The sequence below is a fragment of the Misgurnus anguillicaudatus genome, chromosome 21 (genome assembly GCF_027580225.2).
Source record: "Misgurnus anguillicaudatus chromosome 21, ASM2758022v2, whole genome shotgun sequence".
NCBI classification, from domain to species: domain Eukaryota; kingdom Metazoa; phylum Chordata; class Actinopteri; order Cypriniformes; family Cobitidae; genus Misgurnus; species Misgurnus anguillicaudatus.
The window spans coordinates 26,145,096-26,164,870 of NC_073357.2; the positions used below are offsets into that span (position 1 = coordinate 26,145,096).

Consider the following 19,775-nt stretch of genomic DNA (forward strand, 5'->3'; position numbering starts at 1 on the left):
TCAGGCTAGGAGAGAGAGCTGTGGCTACCTTATGGTACAGGTGGACTTTGAATTTCATCTCCACTGCCTGGGCTAACTTCCCTTTCAGCTAGGGGAGGAGGAGCATGACGATACATGCAACATCATTGCACTGTGCTTACTGTATTTTCCGGACTATAAGTTGCTCCGGAGTATAAGTCGCATTAGTCAAAAATGCATCATGAACAGGAAAAAAACATATACAAGTCGCACTGGACAATAAGTCGCATTTATTAAGAAAATTATTATTCTTTTTGGGGGCATTTTGTTTGTTAAGTCTTTCTCCATTGTCTTTAAGTTAATGTTTCAGTTAACAGGGGTAGGCTACAGGAGCAACATATAGAGCCCTCTCATGGCTGTAGATGGTAATGTTTTCTTTTGGTTCATGTAAGTCAGTATGACTTAATTTTGACACATAAGTCGCACCACCTGACTATCAGTCGCAGGACCAGCCAAACTATGAAAAAAAGGGCGACTTATAGTCCGGAAAATACGGTATGTTTGCTACTTGAATGACCACCAACTAAATGAAAATCAGAAATGTATTGTATTACCTCTTTTACAATCACACTGTCTCCATCCTGGATCGACAAACCCCTCAGTAGAGTAGCCTTGGTCGGGAGGACAAGGTGAAGGGTAGGTGTCTGATCAGTGGAGAGATGCCTGGTAGCCTCATCGAAAGGTTTCAGGAGTTGGATGATGTCTTCAAGAAGTTCACAGTCTATGTTGTTGAGGTAACGGAGCTCGTTTCGGCGAAGCAAGATGTCATGCAGCTTCCCAGATCCCAGAGCATCATTAACAGATTGGAGCATTGCTAGTCTGGTATTCCACCTCGTCTCCACAGATTGCTTCAGTGACTGGTCCAGTGCTTTTTGCAACCTAAAATATAAAGAGATTGCACAAGAAAAATGGATGTTATGGTGACATAAATTTAAATTCATTGGCCTCTCTTTTGGGAAAACAACATTTATTTAAAAAAAGAGATTTATTTAAAATTGAGTAAAAAAAACAAAGACCAGTGCAGGTATAAGTTACAGTAGCTTCTTTTTATTTATTTCACTTTAATTTCTTTCAAATTATATAAGCAGCTTTACCAGGAAGACATAACATTGTATGCTATTTTACCCTGCTCTTTTGAAGTGTGTGACAAGGGTCTTTGTGTCCTTAAACAGCTTGATGATGTTGCTGTGCACTGGGTTGTTCTCGTCCAAGTTGTCAAATAAGACAAGTTAATATTATGGCCAGCACAGGAGAGTCGGACATAATCCTTGAATGCTGCAACCACATTTGAGCCATTATCCGTTACAAAAGCGGTGTTGTTGCTCAGGATGCCAAATTCCTGTGTGAAGTAAAAAAAAAAAGATTAGAAAAAGACTAACACAAAAGCTTTGCAAAAAGAAGCCCAGATATAAGAGCATCAAAACAGATTGACTTACGGTCTTGCAAATGAACAGAGAACTTTTTAATAAATGTTTATAACTATATTAGGACAAAACATACAGTGTTTTCACATATGCTTAATGCATATCAGCACAGGAGGACACTAAGATATGAAAATATGAAAACTATTTTTAAAAGTTTGAAATTTTTATGAAACGTTTTCCTTAATTATCAAAAAAGTAAAAATGCCTCCGACACAGAGAGCAGCAAATGCAGCTGCCTGCAACAAACTGATGTGTGCACTGTGCAGTACAGTAAGGGACAGTGACACACACATGGCTACTGTTATATGTATTGATATATTTCTCTTATTGTATAATTTTTCTTGTAAATATGTTTTTTGTTGTTGTTACTGTTGCACTCTGTTCTCATACTTTTCCCATTTTTATCATTAATTAGCAATATTAATTACATATGCCTTGTGGATAAAGATGATCTGATCTGAGAGACAGACAGACCTGAAGGATTCTTTCCACAGTCCTTCTGATGTGGTCACTGGATTTAACACCTTCCATCTCTCTTGTGGCCAGAATCCGGTTTACCATCTTCCAATCAAGGATGTAATGCACTGTAACGGTGATGTAGTGTGTGTTGGTCCTTTCCTCTGTCCAAAGGTCTGTGGTTACAGCATGGTCTCTAGTCTGCATGAAAGGAAGAATTATATTTTTAATGAGCCACAAAATATCTTACATGTAAAAAAGATTACCAGTTAAGAATATGGAGATATTATGGCGTTTAAAAATTGTAAGGAAAATCTGGTGTGACGTTATAGGGTTTAGAATCTATAGATCACAGACTACTGCGTGAGAGGTACAATTTAAGAATAAAAATAGTGCAGAGTGACATACCTGACGGAGCTCCCCCATGACCAGCAGTTTTATTTTCTCATACTCCCCTTCTACGTGACGGGAAACTGTGCGTGCAGATGGCAGTACGTCTTCCACCTGCACGTTACTTCCATATTTGGCTCCAATGTCGAGCAGCTCCTGTGCTACGTTGGTAAAGCCTTTCCCCTCTACCACAGCAAAGGGTCGGAGATCTTGGCTGCACATGCGAGCAATTTTGTCGGTCAGACGAGACTTGACACCTGACGGCAATTTTCGCTTGATGAACGAAGCGATGCTTGGCTGATTCTTTCCCGAATTTGCCTTGCAAGTGTGCCTCTTCAGACCGCTCGTCCCTGAATCACTTGTGTACTTGACTAAGACTAAGCATGTCTTACAAGCAGCGTACACCGTGCTATCACCGTCGCATTCTACTCTCATAAACTTAATTAATATTTCAGACTTTCCGACCAGTTCTGTGAACTTAATAGACATGTCATTACTTTTGACTTTGCGCTGTAAATCATTTTTTGCCACATCGACTTCTCCGCCGCTGTTAGCTCCCTCCATCACTGCTCTTTGAATTCCGGTGGGAAGGCGTGGCAAAAAGAACTGATGGCTTCTGGGACGTGTAGTTATTTTTTAATTGCGTTACATTGTAGGCGTATTAAAAGGAAACTACAAAATGGTGCATTTACTTTTTTCTTTTTTTGTCGTCTTTGCTATTGGTTGATTCCCGCTCCCGTCTGCTCCCGTTAACAATTTATCCTGTACCGTCCAAATCCCGTGATTAATATCAAAGATGACTCCCATCCTGCAGGAATCCCACGGGAATCCCGTGACCCGTGGGATTCCCGAAAAAATGTCAGCCTCTAGTCCTCAGTGAAGAAAGACCTCTAATGGTAAAACTCTGCTCAAGTTCAGAAACATGAAAGGATACAATCTGACACTGAGGTTGCTTCGCGTCGCACCCAATTCATTGAGAAACAGAGAGCACGTGAACGCTTGCTTGCACGCAAAATGAAGCCAACTTGGATGCTATAAACACATATGCACATAAGCATATGCGACCATTTTGGTCGCAGTGTAGTTCCCTGGCTGCTCACTTACCTCAGTATGTGCTGCAGTTAATCCAGTTTGCCGCGCTGGATGATGAGTTTATGACGCGTGCATCATCTTCACGCGGTCACCCGGCCCCCACCTTTCTATCTCTCGCGCGCGCTCTCTCTCGCTCGCGCTCTCTCTCGCTCTCTCTCTCTCTCGCTCTCTCCAAAACACGGGTCATCCAGTCGAGTTCAGAAAATACGGAAATTCGTAAAGTGATTTTTTTTACCTGGGCGGGTCGCAATTTACCTGGGCACACCGCCCAAGTAAAGCCTATGTATGGGAAACACTGCTATGACACTACACCACGGAGGAAGCCGCTGCTCTCCCGAAAAACATTGCTGTGAGCCTGAAGTTTGCAAAAGAGCACCTTGGCAAACCCCAGTGCTACTGGGAAAATATTTTATGGATTGATGAAACAAAAGTTGAATTTTTTGGGAAAAATGTTATGGCGCAAAATGGGCACAGCTTACCAACATCAAAACACCATCCCAACAGTGAAGTATGGTGGAGGGAACATCATGATTTGGGCTTGCTTTGCTGCCTCATGGCCTGGACCACTTGCCATCACCGAGGGTAAAATGAATTAAGTGAATAAAATTTTACAGGATAATGTCAGGGTGGCTGTCCACCAGTTGAAGCTCAGTAGAAGTTAGTTGATGCAACAGGACAATGACCTTAAGCATTGTAGTAAATCCACTACAGACTGGCTTAAGAAAAACAAAATGCGCCATTTGGAGTGGCCTAGTCAAAGCTGCGCAGGTCTGATTTAGAACTACTGAAAGCGCTTGCTTGAAGTATTTGCTGCCAAATGAGGCTCAACAAGCTGGTAAATCCAAGGGTTCACTTACATTTTCCTCCAGCACTATGCATGTTTAATGGGGGTTCTCAAAAAAGACACAAGAAACTAGAATTATTTGTGTGTTGTCACCTTATGCGCATTGTGTTTGTCTATTGTTGTGACCTAGATGAGGATCAGATCACATTTTATGGCAAATCACAGTAGAAAACCAGTTTATTCATAGGGGTTCACATGCTATTTGTGGCCACTGTAATTCCAAAAGGTCCACATACTTTTTTACTTGTTTTTGCCACTGTATACCCTTAAGACTTATGACTGGTTTTGTTGTCAAGGGTCACCTTCTTGCTTGGGATACTCCAGCCAAATATCAAAATTACCACATTATTTACTCAGGGATCAGGTTATGAATAGGTTATATGCATTTTGCATGGAAATAGAAGACAAGTGTATCTATATATCTGACCAGAGAAGTGACCAGGTGTAAAAGGCCCTATAGTGACTGCTGGAATGTTAAAAAATAATGTGAAATAAATATAGTAAAAAGGACACTCTGAAAATGTAACGTGTGCAAATTTTGTTTATTAATTGTGTTTTTGTCTGTTTTACCAGGCTCGCAGCAGGTTGGTATTTAATTTGTCTCTCTCTGTCCTTTACAGCAGTATTCAGTCATGCCGCTGGTGAAGAGAAGTATTGAACCCAAGCATCTGTGTCGAGGAGCTCTGCCTGATGGAGTGCCCAGTGAGCTGGAGTGTGTCACCAACAGCACCCTGGCGGCCATCATCAAACAGCTAGGAGGCCTGAGTCAGTGGCACTTTTATTGTTTTTAGTTATTTTCTCTTTTTATGTGTTTACCCTTTGAAATAAGTTATCCTTTTTATGCTGTTGTATAGGCCTGTTACAGTGGCAGTATTTTACCAACACAATGGAAATGAACCAATTTACCGCGGTGGTTATAGAATGTGGGTGTGTGTGGGCGCGCATGGGTGTATTCACGTATGTGCACATGTGCATTAACTCTTTCCCCGCCATTGACGAGTTATCTCGTCAATCTGCAATACCGCTATTATCCACCAGGTATTTTGCAACTTATAAAACCCAGAAGTATTGCCCTAGGGCAAACAGCTGTATGTCCGTGTTTGTTTTAAAGATCGCTCTGCATCTGATCTCTATCAAAAGTCCTTCACAAAAATTGAATTATCTCAGCTTTTTGCTCAAAATGTAGTGTTTTTGATAAAACCTACACATATTTGAGAGGTGATAAAAACAGAACACATGAAGGTAGGATGAAACAGATTTTTTTTGTTTGAAAGCAGAGGGTCTGTTCTTTTATTTCATTAATTGTATGTTTATATATTTAAAAAGGAGCATTTTCTAGAAGGCATTAAACTTTTTTGAAAATCATGAAAAATGCTGGTGGGGAAAGAGTTAATGCATATAGGCTTATATATATATATATATATATATATATATATATATATATATATATATATATATATATATATATATATACACAGGGCTCAAAATTAACTTTTTTATTTGGTAGCACTGGTGCTCCCAACTTTAAAGAGTTAGGAGCACCAGCAAAAATTTTGGCGCATTTATCCAAAAATTTAAAAGCACCACAACTACAATGTAAATGTTAATAGATTTATTTTATTAAAAATAAAACACCACCACCGGGCTTTACACATCCTATGGCCAGCATTTAAAAGTTGGTCTTCTATTTTATTTTATTTTTTGCTGCATAAATTCCTAAATTAATACCAAATGCTGTTGAAATAGTATAGCAGCAATAATAATTTAACAATTACAGGTAACATGATTAAGATTACATAGAAAATCTAGCAAACACGTAAAACACTGATTAATTGTGACATTACAAAAGTGACCCTAATATAGAAGGCTAATATATTGGTATTGATAACTGCATTACCAGGATGCTTTTACTACTAAATAGGCAATGTTTTAAAAAATACAATAAAAACATACCATCAGCATTGTCGTATTCCACAGCAACATGGACCACAAGGATATTTGTCGAATGTCCATTCACCAGCGCATGCGCACATACACCATCAAACACACTTTGACAGACAGGAGGTCGGTGTCTCCATCAATAATAAACACATTTGTCATGACACGTCTTGTGTTTTTGGCACTTTCGCCATGTTTAAGCAAGGTACGTCTGGCGCTTAAAATGTTTTGATTCCGCCATTAACGCCGTTTTACAGGATTTACAGTAAACACAGTAAGTTACATTTTCATAGCGAAGACACTCGAAATCTTTAAGCCACTCTGAAAGGTTTAACGTCAACTCGTATTTTCCGGTGGTGGAGTTACATTTGAATCCGGATCGTCGTCATAAAATACATTAAGAACCTTGGCTGTAATCGGCTCGCTCTCGTCATGCTCGCGACGCGTTCGTCTTTCCACATTTCCGCGCTCCACGGCAACAAGGAATGACTGACGCTCATATTAGCCAATCTGCGGTCTTCATTAAACGCAAGAACTTAATGGTGAAATTTGATTGGTTATGTATCGTTGGAGAGAACACTGAACCTGGGACAGCGCCAGCACGCAGGATCACAATCAACTCGCGTCACAACAAAATGGGCAGTCGCACAAATGCTCCCAAATATATTTTAAGGTCGCACAGATTAAATTTCGGTCGCATATGCGACCAAAATGGTCGCAATTTCGAGCCCTGATATATATATATATATATATATATATATTATACCGTATTTTCTGGACTATAAGTCGCACTTTTTTTCATAGTTTGCTGGTCCTGCGACTTATAGTCAGGTGCGACTTATATGTCAAAATTAATTCATACTGACTAACATGAACCAAAAGAAAAGATTACCGTCTACAGCCATAAGATGGCGCTATATGTTGCTCCTGTAGCCTACCCCTGAAAAAACTGTTGACTGAAACATTAACTTAAAGACAACGGAGAAAGACTTAACAAACAAAATGCCCCCATAAAGAATAATCATTTCTAAATAAATGCGACTTATAGTCCAGTGCGACTTATATATGTTTTTTCCTCTTCATGGCGCATTTTTGGACTGATGCGACTTATACTCCGGAGCGACTTATAGTCCAGAAAATCCGGTATATACATATGTGGTTGGCCATTTGGGTGGGTGCTCGAGGCGAGCCCCGGAGCACCCACAGGATCGGCGCCTACTGTATGTGTGTGTTTATTGTAGCACTTCCATTCGTAAAACAACACACGGTTCAAGTGAGGAACCCTTTTTGGGTAACAATGTTTCCAGCCATGCTTAAAATGTGTTCTGATGGTGTACTGATAGCACAGATTAATACTTTTTCACAACAAGTCTGTGGGTCATCACTGATATCAGTGAACTAGGGATAATTGGAATGAAGTGGTCTTGAGACTTTGCATTGTGCCATAGGCCATCCTAAAAATTTCAACATGTGGTAAGAGACTCTAAATAGCGTGAAATGTAATAAAAAGCAAAGAGAACTCAATGTGCATAACTGCAGGGTCAGCATGTAATCCATTAGGGCTGTCAGTCAGTAAAATTAAAAGATTTAACTGAATTTATTACATGATATGCTGATTAATCAAATGAGATCTTTGTACCTAGATGTGGCCTTTGCATTATATCTGAAGACCCTTACATCCTGTCATGTTCTGTCCTCTGTGCATCTGCATCACATCTATTTCTTTCCTTCTGTCGTACAGGTCGGCATGCAGAGGACATCTTCGGGGAGCTGTTTAATGAAGCCAACAGCTTCTATATCCGCATGAATAACCTACAGGAGAGAGTGGACCTGCTGGCTATCAAAGTCACCCAGCTAGACTCCACTGTGGAAGAAGGTAACATCAAACATTAAAAGGGTCATATGATGCATTTTCACGTTTTTCTTTGTCTTTGGAGTGTTAAAAGCTGCTCATGCATTTAGAAGATCCATAAAGTCGCAAAGATTAAAGTCTTAAACCCAAAGAAACATTCTTTGTGAAGGCTTATTCACGGCATCCTAAAATGTCTCATTCAGACACGGCCCCACATATTTACATCACTGTGTGTGAAGATTTGCATAACACCGCCCAAATGTAAAGAAAGAAGGCGTAAGTTAGGGGTGCACAGATATATCGCTCGATGATGCTTGCTATGCATCTCAATGAATTACGGTGAAATGCCGCTACATCCAAAAGCCAGAGGGCGCTCTCGTGCAGAAACTCAATATGCGCTGCAGACGAAGAACCATACACGCGCAGATATGACACGCAGCTGCAGGAAATGTCTTAAGGATATATTTATATTGCTGTCCTTCAGACCTTTTCCTGTATTTTCATGATAATAAAGAATATGTATAATGATTGTGTTTGACGAGTGTTGCTGTTTCAAATGCATGTTATAAACGACAAAAACTAACAGTGATTTCAGAACGATAAGGACTTACTGATCAAAAGCCGTAGTACATGAAATAGCTGTGAAAAATATCGACTGTACGATCGGCATTTGTCTTACCGTAAGTTTTATTCTCGTCGTAGTATTGTTGCCGTCATGTCATGGAAACAACGTGCTTTGGGAGCTGATATTCCAAATATGGTAAGGGATGTAAAATTTCCGTCACATCTTTAAGGTTTTCGGCCAGTCACAATGCACTGGATAGCTGGCCAATCGGAGCACACCGCGCTTTTCAGAGCGATGAGTTTTGTATAAATCTGCACATTTTAGAAAGGCAGGACATAGAGGAGCAACAATAATATACGGTATGTGGAAAATGTGTTTTTTTTTACCATAAACCAGTGTTGTTTTTGGCAGCCCTTTTTGTTTTAGTCTTAGTCTTTTGGACAAAAATGCTTTTTAGTTTTAGTCACATTTAAGTCACTTATAAACTTGATAGTTTTAGTCAACGAAAACACACAAAGGTTTTAGTCAAGTTTTAGTCGATGAAAACTAGGGATGCACCGAATCCAGGATTCGGTTTCGGATTCGGCCGAATACTGGGCTTTTTGGCGGGGTTCGGGTTCGGCCGAATCCTAGATTTTTTTTCCACCGAACCGAACCCTAGGCTTGCGCTACGCTGGTCGACGTCATGCAGCCGTTGATTACACACATCGGGTGCTGACGTGGAGATGAGCTTTTTCTTTCGGTCAGCTGGACACACCAAAACTTTTAAACACGGCTGAAAACGCCTTGAGGACCCCAAAATGCCAGCTGTTTTTCAGCCGAGCGCTTGGTAGCAGTGATGCTTTAGCTGTGAGCCGGTTGGTTGCTGTGGTAATGTCCTGCCCCTCCTCCAGTGTAATTGGACGGCCGTGTGAAGACTGACATTGACGAGCGGAGCTTCTCACTCAAAGTTAAATATAGTTTTCAGCGCGGAGCTGCTTGCTTATTGGAAAAACGAGCGTGTCGCAACGCATCGCTTTCATTATGCATAGGCTTATGGTAATTGTCAAAATAGTTTTTCCAACTTGTCATCCTGGCATAATGTACAGTTTAAATTAAATAAAATGAAAAATACACTGCTGTGGACATTTTTTACTTCATTAATGTGTTTTACTGTGTTGGAATAAGGATGCGAGTAGGATTCGGTATTCGGTTTCGGATTCGGCCGAATCTTAAACGATGGATTCGGGATTCGGCCGAACCTAAAAATCTGGATTCGGTGCATCCCTACTTGTTAGTTACCTTTAAAAAAAATGTCAGCGTGATGAGCCTTCAGGTGCCGCTTGTTTGTGGCCACATTTACTGTCGTCTCCCAATATGCATTCCGTTTTTCTTTCTGATGGATTATACTGAAAGTATGTCCATAAAAATTCTCGTTGTTTCCGTTTATTTGCGTCACCGCCATGGTCCTTCGAACTCGCCACAGCCGCGGGTGTGTTGTTTTTGTGTGAAATCTGGTGCGCGGCATGGCGTGGCGGGTGTACCCAAAACAAGGATAGGATCGGCAGCATTGCTGATACTTTTTAGCTAAAAACAGACAGATTTCACACAAAATAGGCAGAAATGACATGCATTGACATGCATTGTGAACTTCAGACTTATAATTTCGTTTCGTCTCGTCAACGAAAACTCGAAAGCGTCTCGTCATGTTTCCGTCACCTTAGAGCCATTTTTAGCTAATCATCGTCGCGTTATCGTCATAAAAAAGGTGTGTCAACAAAATAATTTCATTATCGTCATCGTTGACGAAAACAACACTTTGCGCCGTAAACCCTTTGCATTACACCAAATATACAAAATAATGTTGTTTTTAGCAACGTCATCTGATTACTTTAAACCTTATCTTCAGGTCATCTGGTCTTATCAGGATGTTAGCTGAAGTGATGAGCAAGAAACAGTTTGCCTTTAAATGCTGTCCTTTACTGCGATATTCTTTTAGCCTTTTAGCCTTTCTCTGCACTTTGAAAGAAAAAGACATCAGACTGTGTCCATAGGCTCTTCCCTCACTTCCTCTAATGTCTGATCAACTCTTTCAATTTCTTTTTGCTCTTCTCTCTGTGAAGTACAAAGATCCAACGCCTAAGGGCACACACTCGTGTCTCAATCCGTGAAACTGACAGAAGAGCTCTGTACGGCTCTCAGATGTCAGGCTGTGTGTTTAATCGCTCAACTCAAAGAATAGATTTATATCTGTAAATATCCTGTCCACAATATAAGGAAACTAATATTAGGGCCTTGTTACTTTTTAAGCATCTAATGCCATCCTTATCTATTTAAAACATTCAACCCAGCTGCGATCGATAACTGGAAAGCAGGTTAAGAGGGTTTAATATGCACCAGCTCCCTTATGACCCCTCACTGAATGAGAAGAATCATCAATGTTTCTTTTAAAGTCCAAGCTTTCCATAACCCCCGATTCTCTCCAGTAAGCGATGCCATCCCGAAGTCTGCTGGGAATGCACGGCATGTGTTTTTTTTATGTTTATAGCTCTCTAACGTGACTTAATAGTGATCTGAAGGCCATGCATGCTGCATAGAAGAGAGAGGAAATGGAATAGAGATGGTCTTTGAATATTAATACATTTCACAGAAAGTGTCTGTGTGTGTGTCTGTACGCAGTGGGTAATGTTGGCATCCATGGCCTTGTCTGATCCAAAATATATCACCCCATCCCCCTCTTAGGATCCATTCAAATTATTAATTTATAACCAGCTATCCAAACCTAAAAAAGAGTCATTCTGCTCTCAAACAGACATGATGTACACAAAGAGGGCGTTTAGAGACTTAAATTAAAATTTCGACCAATAATTTACACAAAAATGAAGATTGTGTTTTCATTTACTCATCATCACATTGTTCCAAATTCTCACAGTCTTCCTACTGAAGGTTTGGGAACCATGGCAGCTTTAAATGATGAAAGGACCGCCAAGAGGCCATATGACTGACACGTAAAGCAACCAATCGTGTTTTGCTATGTGTCATGTTTAGGAGCTTGGAGATATCCCCACAATAAAGGACCGGTGTGCAACCAACATTTACGAATGTCTCTAACATTTATAACAACAATAGCAAACACGTTAGAATACCTTGCATATTTTTTAACATGCTGCGTTTATTCGATCTTGATTAAGCATATTGTCACCGATGCAAACATCAGGGTTCCCACGGGTCCTTGAAATCCTTGAAAGTTTGTGAATCTGGGGGGAAAATTCAAGGCCCTGGGAAGTTTTTGAAAATATACATACATAGATGGTAATTGAAAGTGCTTGAATCTATTTTATGCAAGAAGTTTTCTGGAAAAAAATCCATATTATTCCCTGTGTAGTGTAGGATAATATCATACAAATCGCTTTACATGCTTAATCTTCTCTATGCGAATGTTGATTCATACCAAAATGCTTTTTTGCATAGTTGTGTTTGACACATGAAAATGTCTCGGGTTACGTATGTAACTGTTGTTCCTTTGAGAAGGGAAAGAGACGCTGCGTCTCCCTTGCGATACTTCCTGCATCCCTGTTATGCTGTCTTTGGCAATATTTCAGATAGCGATATACTTCCTGGCTCCCGCGTCACCCTGACTTTGTCTTTAAGCCTCACCATTGGTTGAATTTGAAATGCACATTTAGACGCACTTACCCCTGGAGGCGTCCCCAAAGTGTAACCACAGTGACGCAGCGCGAGTTCCCTCAAAAGGGAACTGTAACTATGCATCTTAAAAGGTAACACGATGTAACCTTGCTCTCACTTGAAATGTGTCCCGCCATTTAGTCCTTGATTTTGAGGGTATTGGACCTGGAAAGTCCTTAAAAGGTCCTTGAATTTGAAGTTAACTAAGGTGTGGGAAGCCTGAAACATGAAAGCTTTCATCTTCAATCAGACAGCTTTGTTAAAGATTGTTAAATCCTCTATAATTCAACGATCATATGCATCAGACGTTCTGCCAGTAGTCTGTGGGTGTGACATCTGGGGCTGAGACTAAAATTTGCATGACTTACATTAAAAAAAAGAGATTATTTTTAAATACAGCCCACAGTTTTTATTCACATTTATCATATGGAAAACATCAGCCCAGATATGCTTTCAAAAAAATCACCTTTTGTACAGTATTTGAACAAAATGTCTGGCATATAGGTTTAGTTGGATATGGATGCATAGTAGTTTTTCATTTTTTGAGTGAAATGCTATTTTTTTAAATAAACTGAGAGAGAAATAATGTAACTTAAAGTCAATATGTGATATACTTTGTGTCGGACCATAAATCAGAGGGAAGTGTCTCAGTCGCTTTCAGTATGACTCAATATTTCGTATCTCTGAGGAGCCATTTTTGAATCAATAACTGAATGCAGGTGAGTGAATATGAATCACTTCTAAATGAAAGGAGATGCCTTTTTGAGAACAAAAATACATTTCGATCATCGACAAACTCAAGCAGAGATTAAATATAGTAGTCTATTTTTAAACATATACAGTACTGTGAAAAAGTCTTATGCCACCAGCACCAGCTTTGTTGTTTTAGCAAAGTTTTAATGTCCATCCATGTTTATTTTTTACTCTTTTTTTATTAAGATACAAACAGAAAATACAGGAAATATGTACACAAAATTAAAAACAAAACAATTTTCTGAACTAAATGTCTTCTTCAGGCATCGGTCAGTATTTAGTGTGACCTCTCTTGGCATGAAACACATCTTGAGCTTTTTGAGGAGACTAAAGTCCTGAAGTCATTCGATTTTTAAGAGATCCTGCAGCTACCTCCTATTGCTCAAGTGGAAGGGGAGTTACCCTAAATACTTGACACTTCAGCTTATACGTTTATACTGTACTGTTTTAATACTACATACACATTTCTTGTATTTTCTGGTTGTATTCTAAAAAAGAGACTGAGAAATAATTATATACGATCACTATACCATTGTAAAAACAACACATCTAATGGTAGCATGGTGGTCTAAGACTTTGCACAGTACTGTACATTTTCTTTGTTGGCATCCTAAGAGCTTTATCATAGTTCATTTGAACTAACAAAGGTTAGTTTAATACAGCATCAGTGTATTGTGGGTCATAGCTTACAACAAATCTTTGAAAAACTGAATGATCTTGTGGCTTGTGTTGTATGCTAGGTCTTAAATTATTAAAGTTCAATAAAGCAATACAGTTTCCCTTGAGGCACAGTCGGTGCTTTAATATTTTGACTGTTCTCATGTGGCGTACATAATTACAGTGATCGAGGAAGTCAGTCGTTCTCTACATCAAAACAAACCCCGCCCCCTTGGTGACAGACAGTCCCCAAACATGTCTATCATTGAAGTCCCCTATAAATAAAGTATTCAGTCTCAAAGCATGGCATGCTTCCATTATTCTGTTGCTATGAAATACATTTTCATTCAGTGTCTTAAGATACAATGAAAACATACAGTGAAACTAAAGACAAAAATTCTCTAAAGTGATAAAAGCAGACGGTATAATTTGTGTGCTATATTCCAAACCTTCTAAAGTTACACGATAGCCTTGGTTAAGCATTTTAAAGGTGCAGTGTGTCATTTTTAGAAGGATCTCTTGAAAGAAATGCAAAATAATATACAAAACTATATTATCAGTGGTATATAAAGACCTTTTAAAATGAACCGTTATGTTTTTATAACCTTAGAATGAGACGTTTTTATCTACATACAAAGAGGGTCCCCTTACATGGAAGTCGCCATTTTGTGCCGCCATGTTTCTACAGAAGCCCTTAACAGACAAACCTTTTTACTAAGTTGTCTCCGACGATGAAATGTTTTTCTGGTGGTGGCTACCGTAGCTTCTTTATGCATTTCAAAAGCGAAGGTTGGGCAGTGGACTGAGCCGTTGGTTGCAATTTGCAACCTCACCACTAGATGCTGCTAAAATTGACACACTGCAGCTTTAAGCCATTCACTAAAAATCATCATATCTACATATATACTTTGACCTACAGCTCAGTCTGGTGAAAATATATCACTGGATTGAGAACTACACGTCCTCTAGGACTGTCACAGCAATGACAAGTGTGTAGCTGATGTATCGTGTGTGTGGTTTCTAAGATTAGTCTAGACAAGGTGTTTTTAACCTTTTGCAACTTACGGCCCATCATTGACTGTTTAAAAACATTCCAAGGACTACCTTACTAAACATGATAGTATCAACACAAAATAACAGAAAAACTATGCATTGTGACATGCTTTTGTTGCTAAAGGTACCCCGGGTGGTACCCCTGTAGATGAACGAGGATTGTCATTGCTTCCAAAGTTCCAATGGAAAAAAACTAATTAAATCACGAGCAGAATTTTTTTTTAAACTGGAAGATGTAAAGGTGAACTTTAAAAATATAGTTTTAAAAATAATTTTATATTTAAGAGAATAACGAAGTTCACACCAAAACTATAAAGATATAATAAACAATATAATTGGGATCAATTTCTGAGCTATTTTTTACAGGTTTAAAACAACATGAGGGTGAGTAAATGATAACAGAATTTTCATTTTTGAGTGAACTATCCCTTTAACGCAGTGTAACTGCATCTGTATCTGAATAAACTTACGTTCTATCTGACGTGACGTGATTGCTATTGCGATTTTCAAACATTATCGTGCTTCTTGAATGGCCGTTTTTAATTCATATAAATCCATAAGAAAAATCTGATGTGAACGTAACCAAATTTGTAAAAATCATTTGTTGCTATCATCAGTAGCAGTGGCGGCTCATGACTCCTCATCCGAGGGCACTATGTCAAAATAAGTGTTCGGAGTAGGGGAGAGCGGGGTATGTTGTCACACTTTTCACACTGTCTAACATTTACTGAGCACCATACATCAAAATGGTATAAATCTCATACCAAATGAAAGAAGGAAGTCTTGGGCACATATGTTGTATTCATAACATCTTTATATCTTATCTCATTACAGAGTTGTAGACTGTTGAATAGTGACTGTGCACTTGTGACAATTTGCCCCATCGGAGGGTAAGTTGTCACACTAGGGCGGGTAAGTTGTCACACTAGATTATCTAAAAATAAGAACACAACTACTTAATTGTGAATATTGATTTTAATTTTTAAACTCAAACCAAACTGGAAATATAAACATCCGTGCCTGGAGAATCTGGAAAAACAATTATTTCAATCCAAATAATGCACATTTCAATTAAGTGGCAAGACCACTTTACTTTGAACTTTGGTTCAAATGTTCTATGGCTTTCACATAAAACCAGATAACTGAATGGAACGCTGCAGATAACTTGCTTAACTTAACATGTTTAACCTCTGAACAAAACAGATGCCCTGTATGACTAATAGGACTCATCTCCAGAATCACAATTCTGACACACATAAATTGCCTGGCCTGAGGTGCAAGCATCATGGGCCCAATTGTTGCATTTTACACATTTTACCCAGGTCTCCTTTGGACGACTCTTTGAAAATGGCTCTACACAGACGAGGCAGAAGCACTCTTCATCATCTGATGATGACTCTTGCATGATTTTTCTTCTTTTAGCTGCCTTGTTTTTCATAGGTCCAGATTTCTGCTTCCCTTTCTTTTGAAACAGCTTTTTGCTAGATTGAGGCTTATTCTTTTCTATATCATGTTTTCTGAGCATGTTCGATGTGTTTGTTTGTACAGGGGCAAGTTGTCAGATGTGACGACTTGCCCCAAAGTCATTGAGACAACTTGCCCCATACTTACTTGTGTGCTAATGTTGTCTAAATCTCAAGTTTAGCTCATCATATCACTTTAGCTAAAGTATCAAAAGACACTTCACGGTCTCCTCTATTTTGTGCAAAATAATCATTTTAAACATTCACACCTAACAAAGTTGTATTGCATAAAATGTAAAGTGATTTTTTTTTACTTTTTAAGCAGAAAAATAAGAAAATTGTGCTAACCTCAGATTACAGTGATCTTGACCACATGTGAACAGGAAGTTCACTATAGAAGAAGAAGTCACATAAAGTGGCTATTTGATTTTTGAGATAGAGCCTCTACTGTTGGAGTTATTAACAGTGTGACAACTTACCCGTGTGACAACTTACCCCGCTCTCCCCTATCATGTGTGTGGTTCCCTTTTCCAAAATATGTGTCCTGCGTGTCGAGAGAGCCTGTGTGCATCACGTGTTTTGTCAAAATAAGTGCCTGCTGCACACGTGTCAAAACCGTTTATGATAAAAGAGATGCTCACGTTTACAAAATACACGCAAGACACTCCCTTAACATTAAACTCTGATTACGCATGAGATTATGCGAGTATCTGGCAAACGTGATCGTCTCTTTTATCATAAACCCTTTAGGAGCGTCTGCAGCAGGACACGTGATGCACACACAGTCTCTCAAAGCGCAGAGCACATCATTTGAAATTACGAACCACACACATGACGGGCTACACAAATGTTGTGACGAACTTCGCATTGTGCACCCTCAAAAAAAGAAGTCACCGGCTGCCACTGGTCAGTAGTCTACCACTGCCTACGCTGCCCACCAGATGGCGCTCCAAGGAGAACGACCATCTGTTGTGTCCGGGACAGTGTCATCTCTTTCTAAAAACCGCTAGAAAATGGCTAGGCCATTTTACTCTTTATACTGAAGAAGGGACAACTTGTCTTAAGCCCCATCTTTAATCATCATATAGGAGAAATTAAACTGAATACTGACCAGTATTGTGGCGTAATAATAAAGTGTTGTCTTATACGGACATGGATGGCTTATAACTTTTTGACTTTATTTTGTTTCATTCGTTGAAATTTACTTAAACAAATATTAATAAGTATAAGGTTCTGCATTATGGCATTTAGTATCTTTACTGTAGTTTTTTTTTTTACAGAAAAACAAAATAAATCCACATGATCCGTACATTCTGATCAGTACATTTTCTGCTTAAGTATTTTAGAAAAAGTAATGACACAAATGCATTAAATGCTATTTCTGTTTCCCATCTGCAGTCTCTCTGCAGGATATCAACATGAGGAAAGCCTTCAAGAGCTCTACCATTCAGGACCAACAGGTGGTTTCCAGGAACTCCATCCCTAATCCTGTGCTTGAGCTCTATCACCGTGGAGACAAACCTCCCCCTCTTAATATACTGAGTCCTTACAGGTGAGCCCATCCTCTTTGTTATTCACTTTATCATATTTCACTGTACATGCAATAGAAACCTTACTAGTGTGCACTACTCTTCCTGAAGCACATTTTTCAATAGTGTGATATTAGTTTAGTTCAGGGATGCCCAAACTCGGTCCTGGAGGGCCGGTGTCCTCTAGAGTTTAGCTCCAGACTTGCCTCACCACACCTGCCTAGACGTTTCTTGTATGCTTCATAAGAACATATTAATTAGGTGTGCTTCAGGTGTGTTTTATTAGGGTTGAAGCTAATCTCAGCAGGACACCGGCCCTCCAGGACCGAGTTTGGGCACCCCTAGGTGTTTAAAAAAACTCTTTCAGAAACAAACTATCTTTTCCAACAAGTTATGATACAGTTTGACAAGATGCTGCATTAGGACATTGAAGCCCGGTTTGTTTCCAGACCATGCAGTATGTGAGTACATATTATTATAGCAGTCATATTTCTCAACAGAGATGATAAGAAGGATGCACTAAAGTTCTACACAGACCCCTCCTACTTCTTCATCCTGTGGAGGGAGAAAATGCTGCAAGCCACTGAGGACAAGAGAAAAGAGAAGAGGAGACAGAAGGTGTGTCTGTGTGTCTGTCACATAAATATGAATGATAATCATGTTATTGCATCGTGATATTTAAAAAAAATTCAACAAATTTTAATATATTAAACCCATGAAATGAACAAGAATGTGTATATTTGTGTAAAATACATTGTTCTATTCCCATCTGGAAGAGAGCCATTTATAGGTTAATTTCCCTAATATGTGTCTGGCTGTATGTCTGTTTTTTAAGCCAACGAACCTGATACAGCAATATTGGCTTGAGTTTACAATATGGGGGCAGGACTACCTATTTGTCCAAACAATAAAAGATTGGGCAGTATAGACACCTGCATTGAAAATTATCCAAAATCCATTCAAGATGTACTGTAGGTGACTTTTCTTCATTTGAACAGATGTTTAGTTGAAACTGTGGTCCCTGGTGATTCATAACATGTAAGATGCTGTTTTTTTAAAGGGCACATAATATGTACATTTTTACAAGATGTAATAGAAGTCTCAGGTGTGTCTGTAAAAGTTTCAGCTCAAAATACCACACAGATCATGTGTAATAGTATGTCCAAAATGCCCCTATTTGGGTGGGAGCAAAAAAACTTCATGTGTGTACCTTTAAAGGCAAATGAGCTTAGCTCCTTCCCCCACCAATAGTGAGCGCACCTCGTTGAAATTAGGGCTGTCAAAATAAACGCGTTAATAACGCGTTAACGCAAATTCATTTTAACGGCACTAATTTTATTAACGCGCGATTAACGCAACACGCAATTTCTGTTTGACCCACAGCTGGATGAATTGAGACGCAGCAATGGCCGCGCTGTCTAGATGAGTCGGAGCTTTTCATTAAAAATAAGAACATTTAGCTCTCGTCTAGCGAATCCAATGCTTTAAATGGTAATTAAACATCTAAAATGATCTTTATCTGCACGTTTTCTGTGAGGTGTACCGTCCCAAATCCATATAAAGCAAAGATGCGCGCCGTCCGCATGACGCCATTTTCGTCATCAAGAGGGACTGTCCGCGTGCAGCCCAAAATTTGAGACCGTGCGGACAGTGCGCGTACAGTCCGCGTACAACAGCGCATGCGCGTGAAAATATTTAGACAGGGCACTCCACTATAAACAATTATACAAAGGAAATAGACAGCATTTGCACACACACTATCGTTTTTCTTCTTTAACTTTTACTTCTTCCAAGAACAGAAAGCCCTGGAGCATGTTTGTTTGATTCCTGTTCTTTGTTGTCTTGTTGTTTGTTCTAAACTGTGTTTGCAATGGTGGATCGGTTACTTTTCTTCACCTATCCTAATGTTTTAATGTACTGTGAATGTCGACAAATCAGTGCTGCCCTGACAGCCTGTTAGACTAATAATTTGAATAAGAAATCATTTGTATTGCGTAGAGTGTCGAACGCGGCCATCCGCGTGTAGCCGCGGGGAGTATACTCAAAAAGCTGCGCGGACGTGTGCGCGCGCGACC

The 19,775-nt window shown here is 39.3% G+C and overlaps 1 protein-coding gene across 4 annotated transcripts in view; it reads left to right on the forward strand.

Annotated features, from left to right (window-relative positions):
* LOC129440061 (actin-binding protein WASF3) overlaps positions 1–19,775 on the forward strand; it is a 54,691-nt gene that overhangs the window by 24,385 nt on the left and 10,531 nt on the right. For 2 of the 4 annotated variants that reach the window (XM_055199118.2, XM_055199146.2), the window contains exons 2-5: positions 4,845–4,989; positions 7,904–8,038; positions 17,570–17,723; positions 18,201–18,318. In XM_055199118.2, coding sequence (XP_055055093.2) covers positions 4,857–4,989; positions 7,904–8,038; positions 17,570–17,723; positions 18,201–18,318 — 540 coding nt within the window. In that variant the 5' untranslated portion in view covers positions 4,845–4,856. Of the gene's footprint in view, positions 1–4,797; positions 4,990–7,903; positions 8,039–17,569; positions 17,724–18,200; positions 18,319–19,775 lie in introns of all 4 variants that reach the window. The other 2 variants (XM_055199135.2, XM_055199126.2) reach the window with 2 other exon arrangements.